The sequence below is a fragment of the Trichomycterus rosablanca genome, chromosome 1 (genome assembly GCF_030014385.1).
Source record: "Trichomycterus rosablanca isolate fTriRos1 chromosome 1, fTriRos1.hap1, whole genome shotgun sequence".
Lineage (NCBI taxonomy): Eukaryota > Metazoa > Chordata > Actinopteri > Siluriformes > Trichomycteridae > Trichomycterus > Trichomycterus rosablanca.
In genome coordinates, this window is record NC_085988.1 from 78,649,251 (window position 1) to 78,673,304 (window position 24,054).

The following is a 24,054-nucleotide window of genomic DNA, read 5'->3' on the forward strand; positions in this document are numbered from 1 at the left end:
TAGCTAGATAGATGAAAGATAGATGATTGATAGATAGATAGATAGATGATAGATAGACAGACAGACAGATTGCTAGACAGATTGATTGAAAGATAGATGATAGATAGACAGACAGACAGACAGACAGATAGACAGATTGCTAGACAGAGTAATTGAATGATAGATAGACACAGATAGATAGATAGATAGATAGATAGATAGATAGATAGATAGATAGATAGATAGATAGATAGATAGATAGATAGATAGATAGACAGATTGAATGATAGATAGATAGATAGATAGATAGATAGATAGATAGATAGATAGATAGATAGATAGATAGATAGATAGATAGATAGATAGATAGATAGATAGATAGACAGATTGAATGATAGATAGATGATAGATAGACAGATAAACAGACAGACATAAAGACAGATAGATAGATTGAATGATAGATAGATAGATAGATAGATAGATAGATGACAGATAGATAGACAGACAGACAGACAGATAGATAGTTTAAGACATTAAGGCCTCAGTAGCTAGTTACATAGATTAAATGTAATAGTACACACTGTAAGAATTCACAGTATTCACAGTACCTGCATAATAACAACAACAACAACAACAACTTAAGAACTAAAGTAACATTATTAATATTTTTAGGTCTGTGCTACTATTACAACAACACATAAAATGAATCCACACTCACAGTGCAAAATATATACAATAAATATGTATTTTAAGTTGATATTACATATTTTATTAAATTAATTTGAATTCCCCACTACAAAGTAGATTCCCGACCGGCCCAGTATTTGCTTATTTATTTACTATTTTAAGTAATTTCACTATTTGCTCATTTAGTTCTGAAGATTTTTGTAGTTTCTGATTAATAAATCTTAAAGCCTAATCCACAAACAAAGCCATTTGGCTAACATCATTCTTGGACACGATCAATTCATCTGGCTATTTATGATAAAATAATTAGTGTGGGAGAAATTATTTACTGTCGCGCTCTGTAATGAAATATCGGCCTATTTTTACAGCCAAAGCAGACAAATGGTTGCAACTGATGCTTTTTCTGCCACAAAACTTATTTTAATTGATTAGTGCAGAGTAAATATCTAAGGCAATTATTCATTTGGAGGATTTTTATAATAAATTGTATGGGTGGAATGTCTATGTGACTGCAGGAATCCAGACATGAAGCAGACGACGGATAATAAATGAGATTCAGCCATTAAATTACAGATAGGAAGAAAGTCTGTAATAAAATCTATAATCTACTGATGATGAGAATATGGTCTCCCCCAAGAGCAGCCTGGCAATCACGTCTCTGATAGGCTGATATCGAGCAAATGAGTCGCACTTGATCCAGTCCTCACTTTACAGACAGCAGATGTATGAATCTCATCAGTTATTTCCTGTCAGTTTCTCAGACTAATAGTTTTCACAATAAATTAAGTCACTTTATAAACACTCCCTACGATTAAGTCTGATCATGTGTTAACATTTCAACTAATAACTAAATTAAAATAGAAAGCATTCATCTACCCACCTTAATCTGAATTAACCAAAGTATTATGCACTCAGGTGGCAAAGCAATAGAGTATGATGTCCCACTACCACTGGGATCCAGAAATGGGGTTCGAATCTCAGCAGGGCCACTTGGGCCAGTCATAACATTATGACCACCTTTTGAATATTGTGTTGGTCCCCCCTTTTGCTGCCTCATATGCAACAAACTGTGATGCAGTGTGTATTCTGACAACTTTCTATCAGAACCAGCATTAACTTCTCCAGCAATTTGACCTACAGTAGCTCGTCTGTTAGATCGAACCACACGGGCCAGCCTTCGCTCCCCACATACATCAATGAGCCGTGGCCGCCCATCACCCTGTCGCCAGTTTACCATTGTTCCTTCCTTGGACCACTTTTGATAGATACTGACCACTGCAGACCGGGAACACCCCACAAGAGCTGCAGTTTTGGAGATGCGCTGACCCAGTCGTCTAGCCATCATAATTTGGCCCTTGTCAAACTTCCTGCATCTAACGCATCATCTTTGAGGATAAAATGTTCACCTGCTGCCTAATATATCCCACCTACTAACAGGTGCCGTGATGAAAAGATAATCAGTGTTATTCACTTCACCATATGTCATAATGTTATGCCTCGTCGGTGTAATCTGAATGTCAGTATTATGCTGTTTGTGCATGAAAGCCTTATAGTCATGTTGTTGCTTGAGGTGTGGCTGGGAGTCTAAAGTACAGAGATAAACAACATGTCTGTCGTTAAGCTGTTGCAAAATATTGTAAGCAGATAAGGAACAACAGTCATCACAGAACGGAGGTTATAAAGTCCTACATCTAAACTTTAGAGGACGTGTTGAAACTGTAATGTGACTAGAACAATATAAAAAGAGGCCCACAGTTCTGTTCTTTGTTCTTCAGCTTATATACTTCTGTAAGAACCCACAAATGGCTAAAACATCTAAGCCACTTAGAGGTGCACTCTTAGTCCTGGTACTAAGCCAGGATAAAAAAAAAAAAAAGGAGGGATGCGCCTCGAAAAGCATTTGATGTAAAAACTGTGCCAAGTCTGGTATGCCGACCAGATCTGGTGTGGCGACTTTAAATATAAGAACAGCCGAAAGAGAGGAAAAACAGCTTTGCAATGTTGATTTACTGTATCAAATGTCCTGCACAGCCCTAAAAATTTAGTTCCTTTATAAACACACTCTACAATTAAGTCTGATCATGTGTTAACATTTCAACTAATAGCTAAATTAAAACAGAAAACATTCATCCATCCACCTCGATCTGAATTAACCAAAGTATTACGCACTCAGGTGGCAAAGAAATAAAATATGCTAGCCCAATACCGCTGGAATCTGGGGATGGGGTTCGAATCTCAGCAGTGCTATCAACCAGTCAGTCATCTGCATGGACATGATTGGTTAAAGTCCAAGCAGTGGATGGTGTTACAGAAAGATTAGAAATGCTTAGTGTAATTTGAATATTAGTATTAAGCTGTGTGCATTTAAGACTGTTGTAAAAGGTTGTAAGAAGATAAGAAACAACAGTTATCACAGAACAGAGGTTCCAAAGTCCTACACCCAAACCCACGGTTCTATTTTAATAACTGATTTAATAAAACACTACTTGTTAGTAGACTAAAGTTTTGGCCTTTACAGTACCAGAATAAGAACACACTGAAAATAGACTGAAGTAAAAGCGTACGGGTGTGAGAGATGTTTGCGGTGGTCTCCATGGCCCAGAAGGGCAGAGACAGATGTGTGTGCTCCTGGTGGGTGGCTTTATGAATGCCAAGCAGAGCCGAGCTCAGTGCTGCAGTGGTGCTGCAGAGAATCATACAGAATCAGTGGGGTACTGTAAACACAATCAATCAACGAGTCTGCCCTGCAACACACCACTACCGCCACACCATCCCACACCACCCCACAGCATGCACCCCTGACTCACTCCATATTCAACATCCACCCCCTCATCATCACACATTCATCTCCGCAAACCCGTCCTCCAACGATCCGGCTGAGCGTGCACATACGCCGGAGTGATATGCAGGGCGCAGGAGACGGGAGTGGAAACATGGGAACTGATCATGCAAGAGGAAGAACAAGCAAAAAATAAAGATGGAGAAACAGAGACGCAGTTAAATGAAATAAAAAGGAAAGAGTAAGCAGGTGACAAACACTGGTAAAAGAAAGTAAATGGTCATTAATGTGCAGTGATTTTTAAGAAGGAACAAAATGAAATTTAAGAATAAGATCAGCCTAGAGGGCGCTCTAATAAAGAGCAGCTTATCTTGCTTATCTTGCCTGTGCGCTTCTTTAAGTGGGGTACACCGCACACTTTTGCCACGCTGGGCTCGCAATTTTGACCCAGTTTGTTGCTGACCTTTTCAAAGCGCCTCCAATGAGACTGTTTGATATGACGTGGTTAAAGCGACTCAGGCAGAATGAACAACGCTTAACGTGACGTATTAAAACAACGACTTTATTAGGAATGACATTAGTGGAGAGAACTTATGAGCAGTAATAATTAGGATAAGTTTAGTGTCTCATTAAACCACATTAAGCATTTTTTTTAACGATAAGAGTTTGAGACTCTATTGGAAAAGTTGATTCTTACAATTTCTCAGCACTTCGAGCTATAACACAAGTTTAAAAGTAAAACAGGAGGAAAATCCACCTAAACACAGATGCATGTGGAGCTTTCAAAGTGAATTTGACGGTTATTCCACACAAAAGCAGATTCATGTTATGGATCACGTTTTACCGCACAGCTCAAGCCAAGCGCTGACCAAAGCAGCAATTTGTGCCAAGGCTCACGGTTTTGCCGCTTCTCATGTGAATGCACCCTTATATGAAAGTCGACCCCAGCAAAGAACCAAATTCAGGTAACATTGGCAACAACTTTTTGCCTCTTGACGCTCAAATCGCTCATTGCCAATGGGAATTCCTGAACTTGATCTGACCCTTTGGTTGCCATGGTTTCAGTGACGCCAAGCAATGGTCATGGCAGTAGTGGCAGTTTATATATACCTCCTTGTTTCTACACTCACTGTCCATTTTATCAGCTCCGCTTACCATATAGAAGCGCTTTGTAGTTCTACAATTACTGACTGTAGTCCATCTGTTTCTCTTTATACCTTTTTAGCCTGCTTTTAGCCTGTTCTTCAATGGTCAGGACCCCCACAGGACCACCACAGATCAGGTATTATTTGGGTGGTGGATCATTCTCAGCACTGTAGTGACACTGACATGGTGGTGGTGTGTTAGTGTGTGTTGTGCTGGTATGAGTGGATCAGATACAGCAGCGCTGCTGGAGTTTTTAAATATCATGTCCACTCACTGTCCACTCTATTAGACACTCCTACTTAGTTGGTCCACCTTGTAGATGTAAAGTCAGAGGCGATCGCTCATCTATTGCTGCTGCTGAGTTGGTCATCTTCTAGACCTTCATCAGTGGTCACAGGACGCTGTTGGCTGGATGTTTCTGGTTGGTGGACTATTCTCAGTCTAGCAGTGACAGTGATGTGTTTAAAAACTCAGTGCTGCTGTGTCTGATCCACTCAACACACACTAACACACCACCACCATGTCAGTGTCACTGCAGTGCTGAGAATGATCCACCACCCAAATAATACCTGCTCTGTGGTGGTCCTGGGAGAGTCCTGACCATTGAAGAACAGGGTGAAAGGGGGCTAACAAAGCATGCAAAGAAACAGATGGACTACAGTCAGTAATTGTAGAACTATAAAGTGCTTCTATATGGTAAGTGGAGCTGATAAAATTGACAGTGTGTGTAGAAACAAGGAGGTGGTTTTAATGTTATGGTTGATCGGTGTATATATCATCACAGCGTAAATTGAAAATGACTGCTATCCAGTCGCTTTGCCGTATCACTGCTGGTGTAAACGCAGAGTTTGTGGTCACAGTAGCCTAAATATTTGCTGCTCGAGCAGAACGTCAATTTAGAAAATCATCTGCCCGTTAAGATGTGTATAAACAGGAGACAACTTGGCAGAATGTTCCAAATAATCCCAGAACTGTGCAGGAATAAGTGAGGCTGCGTTCACAAGCCTGTCAAAAACACACTGCTGCCACTAATATACACAATACCTTAAAAACCATTCACACAGACACACAGCAGAGCATGAAATAATGTTCTCATCAGTTACAAAAGTACACAGAGTCTGAATCTGTAACAGACAATGAACGTCTAACTGATACAGGTAATTCATTACACATCAACCAATCAGCTTCTGGAGATTTTACACTAGAAGCATGTGTAGGGCAAGCCGTAGCCTAGTGGTTAAGGCACTGGACTAGTAATTCAAAGGTTGCTGGTTCAAGCCCCACCACTGCTAGGTTGCTGCTGTTGGGCCCTTGAGCAAGGCCCAACAGCAGCTCAGTTGCTCAGACTGTATACTGTAACTGTATTGTAAGTCGCTTTGGATAAAAGTGTCTGTTAAATGCTGAAAATGTAAATGCAGTACACACTGCGAGCTCCAGGCCATGTGATTCTATCAGCCCTTTAAATTTACCATGTCACATGATGCCAAACTAATTTAAATAAAATATAAGGATTAGAAAATGCAAGAAATGAAAATGAACAACAGAAACTTGTTATTTGTGTTGCTTTCAGGCAATTTACTTCCAATTTGAGAATTCATTCTGGTATTACAGCTACATAAATACAACCTAATAACTCCTGATTAACTTGAGGGACCAAATCAAGCCGTACTTGTACACAAAGCCTATACATTTGCACTGTTTGGTAATCTTCCTTGCCTTTATGAGTCACAGTGAGCAAGCTAAGATAAGAGCCACACAGTCTTCCTCAGCATCCTGATGGCTACATTGTCACTGAATAATTTGTATTCAGGATGGGTAATACTATATAAAATGTTAGACGCTACACTGCAATATGAAGCGGGTCCAGCATTTTGGTTCTGCTGTGTATCACCGTGTAGCATCATTACTTCAGAGGTGAAGAAGAAATTCAACACATTTAAACTCTGTTTGAAGTTTCAGCTGGTTTCTTTGGGAAATTTGATTCACAATGGAAGAATGCTTATCGCTGCAAGTGTTACAAAAAGAAATGGAAGTTCGCATCTAAAAAAGAAAAAAAAAAAGGAAAATCTGGTGTCCTTGAGTCTTTTGGACAAAAAATAAACATGAACAAAAGAACCTTCAGAATATACACCGACTAGGCATAACATTATGACCACTGACAGGTGAAGTGAATAACACTGATTATCTCTTTATCACAGCACCTGTTAGTGGGTGGGATATATTAGGCAGCAAGTGAACATTTTATCCTCAAAGTTGATGTTAAAAGCAGGAAAAATGAGGATTTGAGCGAGTTTGATAAGGGTCGAATTGTAATGGCTAGACGACTGGGTCAGAGCATCTCCAAAACTGCAGCTCTTGTGGGGTGTTCCCGGTCTGCAGTGGTCACTATCTATCAATAGTGGTCCAAGGAAGGAACAGTGGTAAACTGGCGACAGGGTGATGGCCGGCCAAGGCTCATTAACACATGTGGGGAGCGAAGGCTGGCCCGTGTGGTTCGATCCAACAGTAGAGCTACTGTAGCTCAAATTGCTGAAGAAGTTAATGCTGGTTCTGATAGAAAGGTGTCAGAATACACAGTGCATCACAGTTTGTTGTGTATAGGGCAGCAAAAGGGGGACCAACACAATAATTAGGAAGGTGGTCATAATGTCAATGTATAGTACAAATTAATTTCCTTTGGGATTAATAACGTATCTATCTATCTATCTATCTATCTATCTATCTATCTATCTATCTATCTATCTATCTATCTATCTATCTATCTATCTATCTATCTATCTATCTAAATATTATTAATGGCAAAAAAACTAAACAGATTGAAGCTGTTCTTTTCAAAAGTTGACAATAAGGAATACTTGTCGATAATGTCTTATCTTGTGGTAATTAAAAAAAGAACTGAAATAGCATAAACAACTACAATGCAAGTAATAAGCACTGTTTACACACTATATGGACAAAAATATTGGGACTAACGCATATGTAGGTTATTTTATGACTTTTAAGACCACCTTTTCCTTTATGATCAAACAGACGAGTATTTTCGTATTTGAGATGGACCCGTCGCTGGATGTTTTGGGTTTACATTCAACTGTTAAGATAGTCTGTGCTGTGTATTGTAACTTACATTTACGCTAGAGTAATACGATAATAATAATTTAATGACAGCAGTGAAATGTGGCACTTTTCTTTACATTCTGTGATTTTTTAAAAAACAAGGCCTGTTTTCAAAGTAAGCACATTTTCCTGTGAATTTTGTAGAGCCTAATTATAGCATTTTATCAGAACAGTCTGCAACCCAATAGTTTCTAGTTCACAGATAAATATTGACTCATGAGTAACTAAACCAATTTAAAACTGGCTAAATTTAGAGTGTCAGCAAAGTTCCTGCAATAGAAAGGCATTAAATCTTTCCCAGGATGGTCTGCGTTTTTATTTTATCCCAGTGCTCAACATACCTGAAGTAAGAACACCAAATCCCTGATGTGTTAAATCCCCTCAGATGTGTTCAAAGGTAAAAAAAGTGGATTGTCTGGGTATGCCTGAGGGCTAAAGCTCTACACACTGCTGCCTGGGGACATGAACAACCACGAGGAACTTACTGAGGTTCCCACCAACCTGAAGTAACATTAAATCAAGTCTATCTGCCGAATTTTATCACTTATACTCATCCAAAGAGAGAGTGGAAACAGAGGCGAGAGGGGACGAGCAGCCAATGTCACCTTAAAACAGCTGCCACAGTCGTCACGTTAATGCACCTGCAACGACCCACTGACCTTCTGAGTTAATGAGGATAGCGAGGCCCGAGCGAGGACACTAACTGCAGCTTAGAGACGAGGCAAAGACACAAGACACATATCTACAAACACAAAGGAGTGTCGCCGACTGACCTGGAAGTCCTTCTCCTCCAGGATCTCCTTCCTCCAGTGCACCAGGAAAGCAGCACACACGTACAGGTGGAAGTGGGAGAAACCCTCAGGCTCGGCCTAACGACAAAACATGAAAAGAAAAACAGAGAGTCGTCAGAACGTTAGGTAGATATTCACACGGTTCTGGATTAAAAGGGAATCCAAAAGTACTTAAAAATACATAACAAAAATGGATAACATTAACCACAATAGCTTCATGATGTCCCTTATGTCCTTTGTATTGAAGCAGCAGAAGAACAAAGTTCGTTATACACCGATTAGGAATAACATTAAAACCACCTCCTTGTTTCTCCACTCACTGTCCATTTTATCAGCTCCACTTACCATATAGAAGCACTTTGTAGTTCTACAATTACTGACTGTAGTCCATCTGTTTCTCTACATACCTTTTTAGCCTGCTTTCACCCTGTTCTTCAATGGTCAGGACCCCCAAAGGACCACCACAGAGCAGGTATTATTTAGGTGGTGGATCATTCTTAGCACTGCAGTGACACTGACATGGTGGTGGTGTGTTAGTGTGTGTTGTGCTGGTATGAGTGGATCAGACACAGAAATGCTAATGGAGTTTTTAAACACCTCACTGTTACTGCTGGACTGAGAATAGTACACCAACCAAAAATATCCAGCCAACAGCGCCCCGTGGGCAGCGTCCTGTAACCACTGATGAAGGTCTAGAAGATGACCGACTCAAACAGCAGCAATAGATGAGCGATCGTCTCTGACTTTACATCTACAAGGTGGACCTACTAGGTAGGAGTGTCTAATAGAGTGGACAGTGAGTGGACACTGTATATAAAAACTCCAGCAGCACTGCTGTGTCTGATCCACTCATATCAGCACCACACACACTAACACACCACCACCATGTCAGTGTCACTGCAGTGCTGAGAATGATCCACCACCCAAATAATACCTGCTCTGTGGTGGTCCTGTGGGGGTCCTGACCACTAAAGAACAGGGTGAAAGCAGGCTAAAAAGTATGTAGAGAAACAGATGGACTACAGTCAGTAATTGTAGAACTACAAAGAGCTTCTATATGGTAAGTGGAGCTGATAAAATGGACAGTGAGTGTAGAAACAATGTTATGCCTAATCGTTGTAACTGTGGGGAAAATTTAAATTTCGTTTAACCTGGGATGGACAAGAATACTAGGAAACTAGATTCGTCCCTGAGCAGCCTCAGTGGGCTTCACTGGAGACAACAGATAATAAACTGGTGTCTTATAAACTGAGCATCTTGTAGGTACATACTGGTGACGTGAAACACAAAAAAAAATAAAGAGGGTCTTTTTCAATGGTTGCTCTTTTCACATATAAATAAGATGTTGGGGTGCAAGCTTAACACAAACATGACTTTCGATCATGACAAGGAGGGTTTAAAACAGATAAAAAAAGGAAATTTGCTCAGAAAGAACACATTAATTTAGCTTTAAGCACCACAAGAACACACAGAGGGTCTGTCTCAAAACCTAGTGAGCATTTTACTTCCTATGTGTGCTTTCTTGAAGAAGCCTGTCTAATTTACATTACATTCGCAGCATTTAGCAGATGCTTTTATCCAAAGTGACTTACAATTGTGACCGCATACAATCTAAGCAGTAGTGAGTTAATCTGGCAGATGTGGGACTTGAACCTGCAACCTTGTGAACACTACTCCAGTATCTTAACCACCTATCACTGTCCCTTAGGTCTTAGGTGTTTCAAAATGCTGCCTATTAAGATTCTGAGCAATATTCTCAACCATGTAGGTAATACCAGCATTCAGTGCTGGTTGGAAGGTTTTTGTTTGTTTATTAGGATTTTAACGTCATGTTTTACACTTTGGTTACATTCATGACAGGAAACAGACATGGTCACGGACAATTTAGTGTCTCCAATTCACCTCACTTGCATGTCTTTGGACTGTGGGAGGTAACCCACACGGAAACGGGGTGAGCATGCAAACTCCACACAGAAAGGACACCTGGGGATTGAATCCAGGACCTTCTTGCTGTGAGGTGACAGTGCTATCCACTTAGCCACCGTGCCACCCCTGGTTGGAAGGAAGCGAGTTGCGTCATCTTAGTCCATTGGTTTGAATAGCCTGAGACTAGCTTGATAGACTAAAACTGCAACAGTCGGTGGTAAGAATCCTCTCTACTTAGACCCAATATGATTGAATTATTGATTTATTTATAGTAAAAGGTGCGTGCAAAGCTAAAAATATGTGATGTGGGGTTTTACTTTAGGATTGTGGGTAGTGTAGTAGTTTGTGAATTAAACACATTTTAATACAATAATGAATTCAGACAGACTTAGTGCTTCTACTGTCTTGCACTCCAGTCAGGTTTAAACATCAACACTGAACATTTCATCAATTCTAACACATAACAGTTATCAGCCAGTGAGGTGCAGAATAACACATGATTTCTCTTAGACACATAATGGCCCCCTCTTTTCTCACATTCCCAATACACCGATAGCAGAGCTGAGATTCAAACTCGGCAGTGGTGGGACAGTGTAATAAACCGCTGCACTAACCGAGCACCAAGAATCCTGATGTCAACCAAACTTAAATGCTGTTGCATGACGGCTGTTGATGCCAGACAGACAATTCAGACAGACGTAGTGGTTCTACTGTCTTGCACTCCAGTCAGGTTTAAACAACAGCACTGAACATTTCATCATCTATGATAAATAATCTCCAGAACCATGCTAATCTCTGTTCCGTGCACTTTCTTTAACCTTTCTCTATTTATTTACAGAATTGAATTTTTGTCCTCCTTCCATGATGTAATTGTGTACCCTAGTAAAAGTAATTGTTATGTTTGAGCCAAGCAGGTCAGAAACCTGACCCAGCTTAAACAAAGTTATACAGATCTGCTCTTCAACTAAACTTCAGACCAAAAACAAGCTTTCTTATAAACAGCTATATGTAGCGAGACTGATGCAATTCATGAAAAAATGGATTCATTAAAAAGTGAAAGACAAGGCTACATTTAGAAACAAGTCTGATGCAAAAAAGCACACAAAAATGTACATTAGACAAAACAATGCAATGCTAACATTCTAGAATTTGCTATATCTCTAAAACATTATGGTCGTTTTTTCTACTTATTTTTACATTTTTTTCTTTTTCTCCCAAGTGGTTTCAAATTCCTAATGGCAGTTCCACTGCAGCCTGCAAATGTCCTGTTTTGGCCAAAGACTATGTGATTCCCCTGCCACCCATGCTAGTGCCAGAAAGACCCTTTCCCATCTGACCCTTCCTAACTCAGACAAAGTCAACTGTGTATGTTGGACGCCTGGTCAGGTCGATAGCACAGCTGAGATTTGACCCTGTGAGTGTAAACACTCTGCAGTGCTGAGCTAGTGCATTAGAGCACTGCGCCACCCAAGCGCCTATAAAGCTGTGTGTGTGTGTTAAGATGCGATGTACTGTCTGCCCTGTGATGGACTGGCGCCCAGGGTGTTTCTGTGTACCTTGGACCCATTAGGAGCAGGGATAGGCTCCAGCACCCACCGTGACCCTGCTTAGAAAGTGAGTGACTGTCAATTCTAACACATAACAGTTATCAGCCAGGGAGGTGCAGGATAACACATGCTTTCTCTTAGACACATAATGACCCCCTCTTTTCTCACATTCCTAAAACCCAAATAGCAGAGTCGAGATTCAAACTCAGCAGTGGTGGGACAGTGTAATAAACCGCTGCACTACCTGAGAACCAAGAATCCTGATGTTAACCAAACTTAAATGCTGTTGCATGAGGGCTGTTGATGCCATAAATACACTAGACCACACCAGGGCATTGTAAGGCCCCCTGTCTGTAAGGCCCCCCCAACCGGCCTGCGTAAACCACTGTCGCCTCACAGCAAGAAGGTCCTGGGTTCGATCCCCAGGTGGGGCGGTCTGGGTCCTTTCTGTGTGGAGTTTGAATGTTCTCCCCATGTCCACGTGGGTTTCCTCCAGGCGCTCCGGTTTCCTCCCACAGTCCAAAGACATGCAAGTGAGGTGAACTGGAGATACAAAATTGTCCATGACTGTGTTTGATATAATCTTGTGAACTGATTAATCTTGTGTAATGAGTAACTACCGTTCCTGTCATGAATGCAACCAAAGTGTAAAACATGACGTTAAAATCCTGATAAATAAACAAACAAACAAACAAACAATGGTACTAAACACAGAGAAACACAAGAACTTGAATGATGCTGAACGCTCACATCTGAAGCTTTGCTAGCTAAGTCTTACACCTCCAGGACTAGATCAGTCAAGACCAGCTTTGTGATTTCCAAAAACAATATTAAACAAGAACAAAGAACTGAAAAAGAGCAGATGAGGTAATTAGACTCCAAATAAAAAGCAGTAGGACTTTATTTATTCATTCATTTTCTTATCCGCTTATCCAATTAGGGTCGCGGGGGGAGGTGCTGGAGCCTATCCCAGCTTTTCAATGGGCGCAAGGCACACAGCAACACCCTGGACGGGATGCTAGTCCATCGCAGGGCAGACACACACACACACACACACACACACACACACACACACACACACACACACACACACACACACACACACATACACACCCATTCACTTACAGGGCAATTCAGTGTCTCCAATTCACCTCACTTGCATGTTTTTGGACTGTGGGAGGAAACCGTAACACCCGGAGTAGACCCACACAGACACGGGGAGAACATGCAAACTCTGCACAGAAAGGACCCAGACCGGCCCACCTGGGGATCAAACCCAGGACCTTCTGGCTGTGAGGCGACAGTGCTACGCACCGAGCCACCGTGCCGCTCTAGTAGGACTTTATGTAAAGTGAATATAAAAACCTGCACATTTTGTTCACTATTGTTTTTGTGAAAATTGATGTAATACAGAGATTTAACGTTGATATTTTTACTCTCTGGCTGTTTCTCATTTTCACTGCCTTAACAGTAACAGCTTATTAAAACTGTACAATTTATATAATTATTATAAAGAGTTACAATTAATATTGAGCAGAATTAAGTTCACCCTATTGGTCCGGCCCTACACAAAAGTCCCAGTTTCTCATGTGACCCCTTGAAATGTTTAATTTCCCACCTCTGCTATAGACCAAAATCTCTGCTCAGGGTTGTGCAAGTATGATGAGCAGATCATAGCAAGAGAAGAAACAGTTTTGCTCACAATAACCTTTATAAACGACTAACATTACATCCTGCAGCATTAATGATTAAGACAAGCGTGAAGAAAAGTCTTTTGGTTCATTACTGTTAATTGGCTCATGATTTAATGATGTGATGACCTTGTAGCTGAAAAATGAACAAAGACCACAGTGAATAAGTCATCAAACAATGCTGAATAAAACCATTGTAAAGGACACTGGAGCTCATATTAAATGAACTAAATCTCACTAAGCAGCCTGAAAAGTGATAACCTGTGCTGAAAACGGTAACACCTCTCATCTGCATATGTACATATTATCCCAGCACAAAGCCCAAGCCAGAAAAGGGCACGTAACCCATACAATCGGCCGGTCGATAACCCACACTGGGGGAATCTAAATGCTCTGCAAGCAGTGCACGGTGCAAACCTGTTCCCCTGTGCAAATTCAGACAGTGATGATTCAGGAATGGCAAACAGAGATGAGTGGAATGCAGGCACCATTGTTCTGTAGAACACAAACTCTACAAAAAGTATGAACAGCATGGTTCCCGCAGCCAGCCGTCAGGGGGCTTTGGCCGGCGCGGCCAATGATCATCTTTCATGCCAGCCGCAGACAGGACTTAATGAAAATCAATGGCTGTGTTGCTTTCCGCCAATAAACAAGCAGACGGGTCTCCCCTTCAAGGGTAAATGAGAGCAATGGAAATATTCCCATCTATTTGACGAGCTTTGAAAACGCTGCGCACACAAACTCCGTGGTGAAAGGAGACCTGGGAGCCGGGGGTCCTGTCCAGCGCAATTAGCTTGAAGTCATCTTTCGTCACCTTCTTGTCAGTGACCGCACAAGCGTGAAATGCACTTAATTAGACACTCAACAGACAGACTGAGGTTGCAATGGGGCCTACATGTGTCCGGTGAAGAGATAAAGCACATTTCTGCCCTGAGCTCTGGTGCTTTACGTATAGAAAAGATGCACCATGATGATATTGAGTATTGTCACCAGGGACAGCTAGCCCGAAAGTCTGAATTATTGTCAGCTGGGATTTGACACTGGTATTATTTACATTTAAATAATTTAGCAGACGCTTATTTAAAGTGACTTACAATTACGACTGAATTTTGAGTAATTGTAGGTTAAGGATCTTGCTCAGGGGTCCAAGAGTGGTGAGGCTTGAACCAGCAACCTAGTCCAGTACCTAAATCTCTGAGCTACAATTGCCCTGTAACATCCAAAACCTTTATTATCATGAAGCTGTTTTTACCTTCCTGCTTCCATTCAATGTAGAAATTTGCAGATACACTATATGGTCAAAAGTATGTAGACATCACTTCTATGTAGTATGTAGACTCAGGCTCTTTGAAAAAGGCCCTTTACCTACTCTGGAGGAACTCCAGCGGCCTGCACCACCAGACCTTCTCATCCAACATTAGTGCCTGGCATTGACTGAACAGACACAAATTCCAACAGGCACCATTAAAGGTCCTGCACCAGCAAGGTCAAACCAGAGTATGTGTAAAGGTAACAGCAAAAGACCTGAAAGTATTTTAATTTGTGAAAGCCTCAGTGATCAACTCATCAAACTACAGAAGCCCCTCAGAAAACACCTGGATGCTCCAAGGCACAGCTGGCATAATCGTTTGTAAATTTATCATGTATATTTCATTATTTTAGGGTTTTAACGTCATGTTTTACACACATTGGTTACATTAATGACAGGACAGGTATTTACTGGTTACACAAGATTCATCAGTGTAAGTTTTGATGTCAAACAAAGTCATGGACAATGTACGTCTTTGGACTGTGGGAGGAAACCAGAGCTCCTAGAGGAAACCCACACAGACGTGGGAAGAAAAATGCAAAATCTACACAGAAAGGACCCAGACCGCTCCATCAGGGAATCAAACTCAGGACTTTCTTGCTGTGAGGCAACAGTGCCACCCATCAAGCCACAATGTCGCCCTTTTAGGGTAGGTAAAAGAGCATTTGGATGCTCCACAGAACATCTGGGATAATCTTTTGTAAATAAAAAATGCTCCAAAATCAAAAACTTAATTAGAGTTTGTTGCTGATTGTCTGGATGAAGATAAAGCTTTTTGTGTAGGCAGCTGTAGCCTAGTGGTTAAGGTGCTGGACTAGTTGCCACTGTTGGGCCCTTTAGCAAGGCCCTTAACCCTCAATTGCTTCTGTCACAGTACTGTAAGTCACTTTGGATAAAAGCGTCTGCAAAATGCTGAAAAATGTAAATGTATAAGAGCTTTAGAGAGTACAGTGGTACCCTGTAACTCAACGTGCCCTAAACTCAAAATCTTTGAAACTCAAGGCTCGGCTTGAGCGGTACAATAAAACATCATGCAGACATGAGACAAATCTGCATTCCTCCTGTTTCACTTTTAAACTTGTGTTACAGCTCGAGGTTCTGAGAAATTGTGAGAATCAGCTTTTCCGAGAGTCTAAAACGTTTATTGTTAAAAAAGGAAATAATGTAACTTAATGTATTAAAAAAAGACAGTGGCAGCACTGTGGCTAAGTGGGTAGCACTGTCGCCTCATAGCATGAAGGTCCTGTGTTCGATCCCCAGGTGGGGCGGTCCTGGTCCTTTCTGTGTGGAGTTTGCACATTCTCCCCGTGTCTGCGTAGGTTTACTCCAGGTGCTTCGGTTTTCTCCCACAGTCCAAAGACGTGCAAGTGAGGTAAATTGGAGACACTAAATTGTCCATGACTGTGTTGATATAACCATGTGAACTGATGAATCTTGTGTAATGAGTAACTACCTGTCATGTCATGAATGTAACCAAAGTGTAAAACATGACGTTAAAATCCTAATAAACAAAAAATCAGTTAGCGAGCCGCTCAGGTGGCGCAGTGGTGAAAACACATGCTAGCACACCAGAGCTGGGATCTCGAATACATCGTATCGGGTCTCAGCTCTGCCATTCGGCCGGGCTGAGCGGCCACATGAACAACGATTGGCCTGATGTTCATATAGGGGTGGGGTAATAAGCCGGATAGGGACTGCTTGTGACTGATGCAACTACGACCTCTGCTGGCTGATTGATGGCGCCTGCACAGAGGTGGGGAAAAAGTGTGTTGATCAGGGTGTCTCTCTCCGTACACAAGGCTGATTCGCATATATGCACTCGCCTAGTGTGTGCATACGGCTGCTGCTCACGTGTCGGAGGGGGCGTGGGTTAGCTTCGTTCTCCTCAAATCGGAGCGGGGGTCGGCATTGGTGGAGAGGACGCGTGACGCAACCGGGCAATTGGACGCGCAAAAAAGTCAGGAGAAAAAGGGACGAAGTTGCATAAAACAAAATATAAAATCAGTAGGCGAGTTTAAGTGTCGTATTCTGTATGTAGGAGTTAACAAAGGATTCTTGAGCCTCCAGCTACATTTTTACCTGGAATTTTTTCTCCTTTAAACTTTACATCAACCCGAGCAGATGTATAAATCTAGCTTAACTCTCAGTATTCCATCCAACAGACTATTACATCCTCAAAAAGCCATCAGCACCTCGATATTGTAGTCGGTCTTCACTGTATAAATGGAACTGCAGTGGCTTATAATGGTGCTTCAACTGCTGATGGCCCCCTCATGAGGCCTTCTAAAAATACAGAGTGAAAATAGAACTCTATCTAAGTCATATTTTGAGAACTTAGCTTGTTCGTGATGGAGGGTGAGCAGCCTGTAAGAAGGAATGTTATGTCAAGGTGAGCACTGCTTATGTTGGTGTGCTTGTGTGTGCGTATACACATAAAGAGCGGGTTATTATACGAACACATTTCTCTCTCGCTGCTTTCTATATTAAGTATTCACGCTGGGTGTGATATGACAATAAAAGTCAATAACTCTGCATGCGCCTGAATAGATTTTATGTTTATTTTTGTGCCGCCTTCTCCTTATTACTTGTGTCTCAGTGTTTTTCCATTAATTAAGCTCTGTAATCAGCACCGCTCCCCAAGGGAGAAACAGAAAAATAATTTACAAAAACAGTAAAAATAGCCAACAATGCCCTGATGTTTATTTTTCCACAGAAACAGACCTAGACCACATTCACCGATTAGGCATAATATTATGACCACTTCCTTGTTTCTACATTCACTGTCCATTTTATCAGCTCCACTTGCCACACAGAAGCACTTTGTAGTTCTACAATTACTAACTGCTTTCATGCTGTTCTTCAATGGTCAGGACCCCCACAGGACCACCACAGAGCAGGTATTATTTGGATGGTGGATCATTCTCAGCACTGCAGTGACACTGACATGGTGGTGGTGTGTTAGTGTGTGTTGTGCTGGTATGAGTGGATAAGACACAGCAATGCTGATGGAGTTTTTAAACACCTCACTGTCACTGCTGGACTGAGAATAGTCCACCAACCAAAAATAACCAGCCAACAGCGCCTTGTGGGCAGCAACCTGTGACCATTGATGAAGGTCTAGAAGTATAGGTCAACTCAAACAGCAGCAATAGATGAGAGATTGTCTCTGACTTTACATCTACAAGGTGGACCAACTAGGTAGGTCTAATAGAGTGGACAGTGAGTGGACACAGTATTTAAAAACTCCAGCAGCGCTGCTGTGTCTGAACCACTCATACCAGCACAACACACACTAACACACCACCACCATGTCAGTGTCACTGCAGTGCTGAGAATGATCCACCACCCAAATAATACCTACTCTCTAGTGGTCCTTACCATTAAAGAACAGGGTGAAAGCAGGCTAAAAAAGTATGTAGAGAAACAGGTGGACTACAGTCAGTAATTGTAGAACTACAACATGCTTCTATATGGAAAGTGGAGCTGATAAAATGAACAGTGAGTGTAGAAACAAGATGTTATGCCTAATTGGTGTATGTACACTAAAAAAAGAGAAAGAGGATGGCCAGCAACAAGATGGAGGGCCATTAAGAAGCCTGAAGACCCAAACTGAAAACAGAATGTTCTGAAGAAACACTATCCATAAGAGAATAATAATAATACAATAAGAGGCATATTAACTGTAAATGTGATCAAATACATCACATAAAAGAAAGCAGACGATAGTCTATATTCAGCTCATCCTGGCTGGAATTATGAGTTACTCCAACCAGTTGAATAAAGTTATTGATTGCTGGGTAGCATAAAAAATATATTAGGTGTGTTTGAAAACCTAGTGAGCTGCCTTGCTCTCTTACTGTCTACATAGGCAGTTGCCTCAGTAGAGAGGATTGTAATAAGTCATCGACTTATAAGGCAGGTTATTCGAACGCACTACTTAGACAGTGATTACATCGATTTTCGCCTAATAAGCTAACACAGTTAGCATCATGCCATTCAAACCAATGGGATGAGGTGGCACAACGCGCTAGCATGTCAACTAACATCTGCCTCCGTGTACCGAAAACGGTTAAATTGTCACTGACAAGCCCGAACTTGCAAATAAACGACACTTGTACACGTTTACACAAATTAAAAATCAATTATAATTCATTCACGAAAATAACGTAACGTGCCGCACTGAATGCTGGGATTGCCTTCATCGGTAAGAAAGCATCGGATGCTCCCTTGTTATTCACTCAAAATACCTGTCAAATTTAAGGTACCTTACTAGGGGGCATTTTAAGGCATCTAGAATTTTGGACAGCCTTCTTCTTGGGAGCGTGCATAGGTCTATTTAGAGAGATCACTAGGTTTTCGAACACACCCCTAGTGTTTGATAATATTTTATTAGAGACATCAGTTCACAAATTTAATGTCAAACAGTCATGGATAATTTTGTATCTCCAATTCACCTCACTTGCACGTCTTTGGACTGTGGGAGGAAACCGGAGCAGCAGGAGTAAACACATGCAAACACGGGGAGAACATGCAAACTCCACACAGAAATGACCCGGATCGCCCCACCTGGGAACCAAACCCAGGACCTTCTTGCTCTTAGGCGACAGTGCTACACACCAAGCTGCCGTGCCACCCTCTTGTCTCATTAAATAATAAAAAATAAAATAAATAAATAAATTACAGGAATTTCCAGGTTTCATACCTGCTTAGTCAGACGGGACTGCGGTACCAAATCCTAGCAACATTAAAAAAAACAATAATAATAAATTTCATTTTTAGTATTAAAACATATAACATTTATGTTTTAATATAATATACAGTGGGGCCAAAAAGTATTTAGTCAGCCACTGATTGTGCAGGTTCTCCTACTTAGAAAGATTAGAGAGGTCTGTAATTTTCATCATAGGTACACTTCAACTATGAGAGACAAAATGAGAAAAGAAAATATCCAGGAAATCACATTGTAGGATTTTTAAAGAATTTATTTGTAAATTATGGTGGAAAATAAGTATTTGGTCACCCACAAACAAGCAAGATTTCTGGCTCTCACAGACCTGTAACTTCTTCTTTAAGAAGCTCTTCTGTCCTCCACTCGTTACCTGTATTAATGGCACCTGTTTGACATGGTTATCTGTATAAAAGACACCTGTCCACAGCCTCAAACAGTCCAAACTCAACTCCAAACTCAACCATGGCCAAGACCAAAGAGCTGTCGAAGGACACCAGGAAGAAAATTGTAGACCTGCACCAGGCTGGGAAGAGTGAATCTACAATAGGCAAGCAGGTTGGTGTGAATAAATCAACTGTGGGAGCAATTGTAAGAAAATGGAAGACATACAAGACCATTGATAATCTCCCTTGGGGTCAAGATCTCATCCCGTGGGAACGGTGAGCAAAAATCCCAGAACTACACGGAGGGACCTGATGAATGACCTGCAGAGAGCTGGGACCAAAGTAACAAAGGCTACCATCAGTAACACACTACGGCGAGAGGGACTCAAATCCTGCAGTGCCAGGCGTGTCCCCCTGCTTAAGCCAGTACATGTCCAGGCCCGTCTGAAGTTTGCCAGAGAGCATATGGATGATCCAGAAGAGGATTGGGAGAATATCATGTGGTCAGATGAAACCAAAATGGAACTTTTTGGTAAAAACTCAACTCGTCGTGTTTGGAGGAAGAAGAAGAACCCAAGAACACCATACCTACTGTGAAGCATGGGGGTGGAAACATCATGCTTTGGGGCTGTTTTTCTACAAAGGGGACAGGACGACTGATCCGTGTTAAGGGAAGAATGAACGGGGCCATGTATCGTGAGATTTTAAGCCAAAACCTCCTTCCATCAGTGAGAGCATTGAAGATGGAACGTGGCTGGGTCTTCCAGCATGACAATGATCCCAAACACACCGCTCGGGCAACGAAGGAGTGGCTCCGTAAAAAGCATTTCAAGGTCCTGGAGTGGCCTAGCCAGTCTCCAGACCTCAACCCCATAGAAAATTTGTGGAGTCCGTGTTGCCCAGCGACAGCTCCAAAACATCACTGCTCTAAAGGAGATCTGCATGGAGGAATGGGCCAAAATACCAGCTACAGTGTGTGCAAACCTGATGAAAACTTACAGGAAACGTTTGACCTCTGTCATTGCCAACAAAGGTTATGTTACAAAGTATTGAGTTGAACTTTTGTTATTGACCAAATACTTATTTTCCACCATAATTTACAAATAAATTCTTTAAAAATCCTACAATGTGATTTCCTGGATTTTTTTTTCTCATTTTATCTCTCATAGTTGAAGTGTACCTATGATGAAAATTACAGACCTCTCTCATCTTTCTAAGTAGGAGAACTTGCACAATCAGTGGCTGACTAAATACTTTTTGGCCCCACTGTATAATCATACCTGGTGATATACTAACACCACCACTGTATAGTTTACCATTTAGTAATATGGGCATCTAAGAATCGCCTCGAGTAAGCTCATGTAGGAACTGCATAGTGTGGAAAAGTGTTTCCCTCCTGAGGCTACCTGTCATGTTCATTTTTTTTCAGGCCGTACACTGGCAGGAAACAGAATGTTGTTATTGATAAACCCGAAAAACCATAAATACATAAAACACTGTCTGATTAAAACAGGAGGATTTTTGATCCACACAGAGTGAGTGAGGAATCAGACACTAAATGAAATGTATACACAGACTAAGCATAACATTATGACCACTGACAGGTGAAGTGAATAACACTGATTATATCTTCATCACGACACCTGTTAGTGGGTGGGATATATTAGGCAGCAGGTGAACATTTTATCCTCAAAGTTGATGGGCGAGCGTGAGGATTTGAGCGTGTTTGACAAGAGCCAAATCGTGATGGCTAGACGACTGGGTCAGATGGCTAGATGGCTGGGTCAGAGTATCTCCAAAACTGCAGCTCTTGTGGGGTGTACCGGGTTTGCAGTGGTCAGTATCTAGGAACAGCAGTAAACCAGCGACAGGGTTATGGGCGGTCAAGGCTCATTGATGCACGTGGGGAGCGAAGGCTGGCCCGTGTGGACCAATCCAACAGACGAGCTGCTGTAGCTCAACCTGCTGAAGAAGTTAATGCTGGTTCTGATAGAAAGGTGTCAGAATACACAGTGCATCACAGTTTCAGGGCTGTTTCGGCAGCAAAGGGGGGACTAACACAATATTAGGAAGGTTAATAATGTTATGCCTAATCGGTGTATGTAAGTGTGCTGAAGGGCTATCTGATGAGAAATCAGCAAGTTAAGAGAGCAGCTAATTAAAAAACACTGTCCAATTAATGCCCAATTTATTCATAAAATGATCAATAAGAATTACAGCGGGGGAAATAAGTATTGAACGCATCAACATTTTTCTCAGTAAATATATTTCTGATGGGACTATTGACATGAAATTTTCACCAGATGTTGGTAACAACCCAAGTAATCCACACATATAAAGCAGTCAAAACAAATAAGTCCATTAATCAAGTTATGTGTAATAAAGTGAAATGACACAGGGAAAAAGTATTGAACACGCTTATTGAAATTTATTTAATATTTAGTAGAAAAGCCTTTGTTGGTAATGACAGCTTCAAGACGCCTTCTGTATGGAGAAACTAGTCGCATGCATTGATCAGGTGTGATTTTGGCCCATTCTTCCACACAAACTGTCTTCAGATCATGAAGGTTCCGGGGGCCTCTTCTATGAACTCTGATTTTCAGTTCTTTCCATAGATTTTCAATTGGATTCAAGTCGGGTGATTGACTGTGCCATTCTAGCAGCTTTATTTTCTTTCTCTGAAACCACTTGAGAGTTTCCTTGGCTGTGTGTTTGGGATCATTGTCTTGCTGAAATGTCCTCCCTCGTTTCATCTTCAGCATTCTGGTAGATGGCAGCAGATTCTTATCAAGAATGTCTCGGTACATTTCTCCATTCATCCTTTCTTCAATTACATGAAGTCTACCAGTACCATATGCTGAGAAACAGCCCCACACCATGATGTTCCCACCTCCAAACTTCACTGTTGGTATGGTGTTTTTGGGGTGATGTGCAGTGCCTTTTCTCCTCCAAACATGGTGTGTGCTATGACATCCAAAGAGTTCAATTTTGGTCTCATCTGACCAGACTATATTCTCCCAGTATTTTATAGGCTTGTCCAAATGTTGTGCAGCAAACTTTAAACGAGCTTCAACATGCTTTTCCTTCAGAAATGGATTCTTGCACGGTGAGCGTGCATAAAGGCCATGGCGGTTGAGTGCATTACTTATACTTTTCTTTGAAACAACTGTACCCGCTAATTCCAGGTCTGTCTCCGCGAGTGGTCCTTGGCTCTTGGACAACTCTTCTGATTATTCTTTTGACTCCTCTGTCAGAAATGTTGCGAGGAGCACCTGGTCGTGGCCGGTTTATGGTGAAATGATGTTCTTTCCACTTCCGGATAATGGCCCCAACGGTGCTCACTGGAACATTCAGAAGTTTAGAAATACGTCTGTAACCAATACCATCAGTATGTTTTGCAACAATAAGGTTGTAAAGGTCTTGAGAGAGCTCTTTGCTTTTACCCATCACGAGATGCTTCTTGTGTGACACCTTGGTAATAAGAAACCTTTTTGTAGGCCATCAATTAGGACTAAACCAGCTGATATTAATTTGCACTGATAGGGGCAGAATTGCTTTCTAAATACTGACAGATTTCAGCTGGTGTTTTGGCTTCCCATGCCTTTTTGCACCTCCTTTTCTTCATGTGTTCAATACTTTTTCCCTGTGTCATTTCACTTTATTACACATAACTTAATTTTTGGACTTATTTGTTTTGACTGCTTTATATGAGAAAAATGTTGATGCGTTCAATACTTATTTCCCCCGCAACTCTTTCAAAATGCAGCTGCTTGCCTGGTTTTTGACCAACCTAAATGCTTGGTTGGTGGACTATTCTCAGTCCAGCAGTGACAGTGAGGTGTTTATAAACTTCAGCAGCGCTGCTGTGTCTGATTTACTCATACCAGCACAACACACACTAACACACCACCACCATGTCAGTGCCACTACAGTGCTAAGAATGATCCACCACCTAAATAATACCTACTCTGTA

General features: G+C 41.4%; 1 protein-coding gene across 2 annotated transcripts in view; it reads right to left on the minus strand.

Moving 5' to 3' along the window:
- tbc1d22a (TBC1 domain family, member 22a) overlaps nt 1-24,054 on the minus strand; it is a 259,440-nt gene that overhangs the window by 30,959 nt on the left and 204,427 nt on the right. For both annotated transcript variants that reach the window (XM_062996460.1, XM_062996461.1), the window contains one exon: nt 8,479-8,574. In XM_062996460.1, the coding sequence (XP_062852530.1) occupies nt 8,479-8,574 (96 nt within the window). The remainder of the gene's footprint in view (nt 1-8,478; nt 8,575-24,054) is intronic.